This window comes from Silurus aristotelis, assembly GCF_946808225.1.
Source record: "Silurus aristotelis genome assembly, chromosome: 9".
Classification (NCBI taxonomy): Eukaryota; Metazoa; Chordata; class Actinopteri; order Siluriformes; family Siluridae; genus Silurus; species Silurus aristotelis.
The window spans coordinates 13,173,821-13,181,074 of record NC_139582.1 but is presented as its reverse complement, the minus strand read 5'-3'; the positions used below and the strand labels follow the sequence as shown (position 1 = coordinate 13,181,074).

Sequence of the window (7,254 nt, the reverse complement as noted above, 5' to 3'; positions counted from 1 at the left end):
ACACATATCATCTCTCTTTCTCTCTTTCTTCGCCTCTGTACAAAAATACAGTTTTAATCCTGGGACAGAAACGAAACAAGCAAGCGTGACGAGAGCTGTGACACCCATACGTGTGTGTGTGTGTGTGTGTGTGTGTGTGTGTGTGTGTGTGTAAGATACAGAGAGAGAGAGAGAGACAGAGAGAGAGAGCATACCTAAAACTTGTGCATCCCCTTGTGCAAGAGCCTCTCTGAGCTTCAGAGCAAGAGCAAGAGAAAGCAAGAAAGAAGGATGGATGGATAGATAGATAGACAGATAGATGGATTGAAGCTCAGCCCACCTCACACACTCCTCCTCCTCCTCCTCCTCTTGCATGCACACGCACACATACACACACATATGCACACACACACACACACACGGAGTCATCGCTCGCTCTCACACTCACGCTCAGCTCTCAGCAGCCTGCCGGAGCTCCAGACACGTGCATACATACATCTCCAGTGGTCCGCACTCCTCCGTTATCCTGCTTCCTTCTCCTTTCCCTCACACATACACACAGGGACACATATATACACACACACTTAATTTCTCCCTCTCTCTCCTTTTTTCTCTCTCTCCCACTCACATACACACGAACACACACAGACCCACAGCGATGAGGCTTTATTTCTGAACCAGCCCTCGACAGAGGAGACGTCGCAGCCGGATCGGGTAAGTGGCATTCAGTGTGAACAGGTGCATGAGTGCAGAATGCTGTGTGTGTGTGTGTGTGTGTGTGTGTGTGTGTGTGTGTGTGTGTGTGTGTGTGTGTGTGTGTGTGTGTGTGTGTGTGCACGCACGCGTCAGCTGCATGTTGTGTGTTTGAGTCTCTGATCGATTGATCAGAGATGGAAACAGACAGAAAACTCGAGCATCAGGTCGCACAGCATTTCAATCCACATTTTATTGATTGAATTCAATAGCATTCATTCTGTCATCATCACCCTCAGCATCACCACCATCCTCATCCTCGTCATCATTAACATCATCATTATTAACCTCATAGTTTGATTTTAGTAACTTGGGTGAAAAGTAAAGCATCATGGCATGCAGTTATAAGTCATCTTTGAGCAAATGAATGAGTTGAAAGTAAATAAATTCATAAATGTTGCCCAATTTTTAATTTTGCTGCATAGAAAATTTGGCAGATTTTTTTCTTTCTTTCCCAGATGGGGAGCTGTCCGTCCCTTATGGTGCTGAAATCAAATCTGTCTCTCTTTTTCCTGCTCTTTTTTGTATCTTTTTTTTTTGTTTTTTTTGCATCAATTATTTTTGTTTGCCATGAGCATATTGTAAAATATACTTCATATGTGTTTATTGACACGTCCTCTCATTAAATAAAAAAAATTATAATAATAATAAAAATCCATCTATTTTTCAAAAGAATTGGATCTGGTGGCACTTCTGATACCAGTTAAGCAGCAGGATAATTATGACGATGACAACTTCATGTACACATTCAGGTCCATTTTATATCTCTAAAGCTCTTGTCATTTTTTTGAACCACCTAACCACTAAAAAGACGAGCATTGGGTTCCGATACTTTCACTCTTCACTGCATGCTTGATTTGCACAACGATCTTGAATAGTAAGACGTTGTGTTTTTGGAAAACATCCAACCTCCCTGCAATCTCTGTCCTTCATTGGGATTTAAGTATGTATTGATATTTAATGGCCATTTCTTAAATACTTCTTCAAACCCTAGCTTATGGACTGCAGATCGTTTTCGATCTTGTCGAATTTAAGTTTCATACATCATATTGATTTTGTAGATGCTCATGCCGTAATTAAAATATCACATTTTAGAGCACTGCCTAATAGAGTGTTTGACAGCTGAGGAGTCAGTGCGGCTGCTGGTTCAGATTCCTGCGGCAATTAATAAACCGAGAAAGCAGGGAAAGCCCACGAGAGAGATATTTTATGGGATTAAAAGAATATTTATTATTCAGATAGTGTAAAAAATCCTGACATGGACAAGGGCATGTACAGCAGGACAACTTGTTACTAGAACCATAAAATACATTGGTGTTTTATTTATTTAAAATAAATTTGATTTATATATTGATTAAACAACACCCCCCCCCCCCCACCCACACATGCACTCATATACACACACACACACACACACACACACACACACACACACACACACACACACACACACACACACACATACACACACAGATGATTATTTTTTTAATTATCTCTAAACCATCATGAACAGCTGGCACTTGAATCATACAGCTCCTTTTTAAACATGCACACATTGCTGTCCTTGGCTCTCCTGTCCCAAAATGTAGAAGCCTGCTCTAGTACTAATTATTTCTCATCTTCGTTTTTCTTTTCTGCACAGAAGACTGAAGCTCGATGGATTACATGTTTTCCCCCACTCAGGAGGCAAACCTCAGCTTCTCCACGACAACATGAACCCGAGCTTGGGGACACGGAAAGAGTATTGAGTTGGAAGAACTGGAGTAAGAACAAGGAAAGGAGAGCACTAGTAAAGTCAGACTGTGAAGATGCCAAAACGGAAAGAGGAGATGCAGAGGGACGTGTGGACTCGGATCTTGCTGGCGTGGATTACCTGTGTATGCGTCAGCTCCTCGGCACAGTTTGTCGGCCAATCGCAAAGTTTCGAAACGAGGCCGAGTTTAGAAAGTGAGACTTCTCAGCAGGAAGGACGACGCGTCCTCCATCGAGCCAAAAGGGGATGGGTTTGGAATCAAATGTTCGTGTTGGAGGAATTCTCTGGACCCGATCCGATCCTCGTTGGCAGGGTGAGTGGTTTCGTTGTCAGCTGGATGTTAAGCGTTGCCTATCACACTGGGGAAAAAAAGGTTTATTTTCTTTATGAATGTTTGTGCAGTTGGGAAGACTCAAGAATAAAGTGACAAAAATTACTGGTCATGGATTTAAAAAAATAAATAAATGATAGCTTCATGAAGAAATTAGATTCAGTGGTTTATTGATACTTTCATCCAATGTGCATTTGGGCAAGCCTTATAAACCTTCTTACATATTCTGATGCAGAAGACATAAAACTGCATTAGAAAGCTGAGATTGAAGAAATCAGTAGATGTTAATTGGAATTTTGGCAAAACTGTGAGCCAAGTATTTAGACATATTTTCATGGGATGTTATGGTGTCTAGAGTCAGATGTATCTCCTGGGGCTCAGTAAAGATGGTGTAAATTATTTATGAATTGTTTCAGAGCTTCTCCTCTAGATCTTCTCGCCCCTTGGTCAAAATCAGTAAAGAACTTGGTTTGTAGTGCATCATGGTAAAAGCTTTGATCCAGGGACACCATAAGGGGGAGCTCTGAATCATTCAGGAGCCCTGAAGCTGAACTGAACCTGTGTGTGAAAGCAGTGTGGTGTGAAATCACTGGCCAGATCTTGGATTTTCTTAGCAAGTGACAGATTTCTAGCTTCTGTCCATCCCTCGCCTGGAGATACACAATACATGTCATGGAGGTAGATGGGCTGGAATAAATGATAGTGTGTGTGTTTTAGTTTTTTCATGACTGTGGGATTGGTTGGTGCTCTTTAGATGCAGTCATTTCATCTCTTCTTATCAAAAATCAAAAAGCCTTAGCAAGCACACAGTTTTGAAAGCAAAGCAACCAAAATACAGCGTTTGTAGTGAAACCTCAGTAAAATTACTTTAAATCTCATGTAGAATTGCCCTTTCACCTTATCCCTTTCTTTCTTTTATTTGTGTAGACAAGAACGAAAAAAAGTCATAAGTTTTGTTCTTTCTTTAAGCCTCTTTCATTAGGTTTTCAATCGTTTTCCTTCTTTTCTGTCTGTTTTCTGTTTTCTTTTTTTCTCCTTTCATTTTTCTCACACATTTCTTGCTTTTCTCTAATAGGTTTTCCTGTCTGTTGTTCTTTTCTTTCATTTCCTTTTTTATTTTACTTCATATTTTCTTAATTCTGTTCCTTTGTTTTCTTTTTCCTTTGCTTCTGTGTATGCTTTCTGTCATATTTCCTTTCCTTCCTTTGCTTTCCTTTGCTGTTCTTCTTTTTTGTATCCTCTCTTCTCTTTTATTCCTTTTTATCTTACTGTTTGTTGAATTTTCTCAATGTCTTCAACTTCCACATTTTTATTTAAATCTACAGTTTCAGCAAAGCTTTTTTTGCTTGTTGCAAATGTTAAAATGAGAAATCTGGCTTTGTCAGTCTCTTTATCTGAACCCAAACCTTCGAACTATTGTAAATAGCAAGCAAGAGCTTTTCACTCTATGATCGCTAACCCAGAGTGACTGCTAATCCAAACAACCTCTAAACCCACATGTCCACTAACCACACTCGCTGCTGTAACTATAGCATTATTCACCAACTGGTACAAGAAGAATTGTACAATTCCACAAGCAAATCTATGAACATGAGGTGGTATTAGTGTTGCATATCCATCAGGCAGAGTTTAGACTGTGACATATTGCGTTTTGCCAGTGGATCGTTTAACTTGGTGCACTTCGGGGCCGCAGTGCTGATTGAGGTTCCGTCCTCAACCTCAGCGAGGTGGAAAACGATCTCCAAGCCCGAAGTTTGGCAGCAGATCAGCTAATTACTCTCTCTCTCTCTCTCTGTTTCTGTCTCTCTCTCTCTCTCTCTCTCTCTCTCTCTCTCTCTCTCTCTCTCTCTTCCTCAGTCTTTAATGCCACATAGGCATGTAAAATGAATACAAGCTTTACACTTTTTGTCCCAACATCACAGCGACAATAAAATGTCCTTAGGCGGCATATCAGTTTTTCACGAGCTGCAATTAAAGGGGCTTTTTAAAAGGATCGTTGGTTCTTTTGATCAGCAGAAATAAATAAACAAATGGAATAAGCGCACTTAATCTCCGAGGTGAATTAAGCAGATGCTTTCCCGGCTAATTCTGCTGTCCTAATGTTACTCTCGCTGTGTGAGTGTGATGGAAAAGACCACAGAAAGCTCAATAAGCGATGAATATTTCTTTCTCTGACGCCGTTTGTGTCATGACTGTTTCGTGGCAGAAAATGCACTTGGTCTAAGGCAGGATAATTGAGGGATTTGGATTCTTGGTGAGTTGCAGTGGATTGAGTACCATTTTTATATCGATGGCATTTTATTTATTTATTTTGTATTTCTTTCGTGCAAGGTTAAGTGCTGGTGAAGGTTTCTTGCAGAGAGCAGATAAGTGACACATCGCAGGGAGATAGGGAAGTCGTAGCATGGCAAAGGAGATTGAAAACCTTTCTGCTCCTCCATCATTGCTCTCAATCTCTCTCTCTCTCTCTCTCTCTCTCTCTCTCTCTCTCTCTCTCTCTCTCTCTCTCTCTTTCTCTCTCTTTCGCTCTCTCTCTAGCACTCTCCTAATGTCTCCTTTCTTCCTTTATCATGTAAGATTTGCACTCAGAATTTTCTCATTCTCTTCTTTACACTAATTAAAAAAAATGAATCAAGTTTGTGTGTGGGTGTGTGGGTAAAAAAAAAAGAGAGACAATAGAAAAAGAGAGAGAGAGAGAGAGAGAGAGAGAGAGAGAGAGAGAGAGAGAAAGAGTGCTTCTATACTATACTATTCTATACAGATAATAATAGAACACGATTTTTACTTTGTAGTTACATGTCAGTACAAGCAGGTTTTTTTTTTAAACATAAAATTGTTAATTTTTAGGTACTGAGCTTAAAGTTGTAATGTTAAAATGTAAGTGTATTAAAATTGTTATTGTGTTTTTTTTATTGAAGGTTCTGAGATTGAGGTTAAAGTTACTGTTATTGATGTTTAATTTGGTATCATTTAAGTTAAACTTGGTATCATTGCATAGTTTAATGTAAGTTAATGTAAAAGTTAATGTTATTGAGGTAAAAGTTACTATTAACATTAAAGTTACTGTTATTGATTTTAAAGTTAATGTCACTGAGGTAAAAGTTTCTGTTACTGAGTTAAAAGTTAATTTTACTGAGGTAAAAGTTTCTGATATTTATGTTAAAGTTAGTGTACATAAATTACATTTAGATTATAGTTACTGTTATTGTGGTTAAATCTAATGTCATTGAGGTAAAAGTTATTGTTATTGAGGTTAGAATTATTGTTAGAAGTGAAAGTTGCTGTTATTGACCTTAGAATGAATGTCATTGAGGTAAAGATTAGTGATATTGGGGTTAAAGTTACTGTTATTGAGGTAAATATTTCTGTTAAAAGTTAATGTCATTAAGCACAATGTTGCATTTGTTAAGGTTAAAGATACTGTTATTAAGGTTAAAGTTAGTGACATTTAGGTAAATGTTAATGTAATTATAGATTATTTTATAGATTATAGATTATTGTTATTGAGGTTAAAGTTACTGTTATTGAGGTTAATATTACTGTTATAAAGGTTAAAATGAGCATAATTAAGTTTAAATATAATATCATTACAATTAACGTGTTACTGAGGTTTAGGTTAGTGTCCCTGAAGAAAAAGTTAGTGTCTTTGAGGATGATGTTAGTGTTCCTGAGGATAAGGCTAATATTACTGGAATTAACACTGGGGTAAATGTTATTGAATTTTACGTTAGCATTGACCAGGTAAGTCAAGGTTATAAATTGAGGTTATAATGATCAGGATTTTCAGGGTAAATCTCTAGTGTGTGTTGTTTCTTTTAGCATCATTGAGGATAAAAGTGAGGTTCAGTTTTACAATATAAAGAACACACTGCATTTGGGGGACAGTCAAATAAAGCCCAAAGTTAATATTCCATATAAATACCAACATGTTGGTGTGTGTGTGTGTGTGTGTGTGTGTGTGTGTGTGTGTGTGTGAGAGAGAGAGAGAGAGAGAGAGAGAGAGAGAGAGAGAGAGAGAGAGAGAGAGAGAATGTAAAAGAGAGAGAGAGCGAGAGAGAGAGAGAGAGAAAGAGAGAGAGAGAGAGAGAGAGAGAGAGAGAGAGAGAGACAATAAGTGTGTGTGTGTGTGTGTGTGTGTGTGTGTGTGTGTGTGTGTGTGTGTGTGTGTGTGCACGAGTGTGTGTGTGTGCTTCCCTTCAGCACCAATTGCCTGTCAGAGAGAACAGTTAGAATAAATGCGGAATCATGGATGGCAACGACAGAAAAGAGAAAGAGAAGAGAGACAGAAAGGCTGAATGATGGCTGAGGGATAAATAGAGGAGCAGAAAGGGGGAAAATATGGAAAAATGGCAAGAAGAAAGAGAATAGAAAAGAGAGATCAAAGAGAGTGGGAGAAAGAAAAAAAGAGAAAGAATTGGAAATAGGAAGTAAAATAGAA

At 38.5% G+C, this 7,254-nt stretch overlaps 1 protein-coding gene across 2 annotated transcripts in view; it reads left to right on the top strand.

Moving 5' to 3' along the window:
- Positions 1-221: 221 nt before the first annotated feature.
- cdh8 (cadherin 8) overlaps positions 222-7,254 on the top strand; it is a 136,618-nt gene continuing 129,585 nt past the window's right edge. Inside the window, exons 1-2 of one of the 2 annotated variants that reach the window (XM_083550863.1) lie at positions 222-693; positions 2,375-2,798. In XM_083550863.1, the coding sequence (XP_083406989.1) occupies positions 2,541-2,798 (258 nt within the window). In that variant the 5' untranslated portion in view covers positions 222-693; positions 2,375-2,540. The remainder of the gene's footprint in view (positions 694-2,374; positions 2,799-7,254) is intronic. The other variant, XM_083550864.1, reaches the window with a different exon arrangement.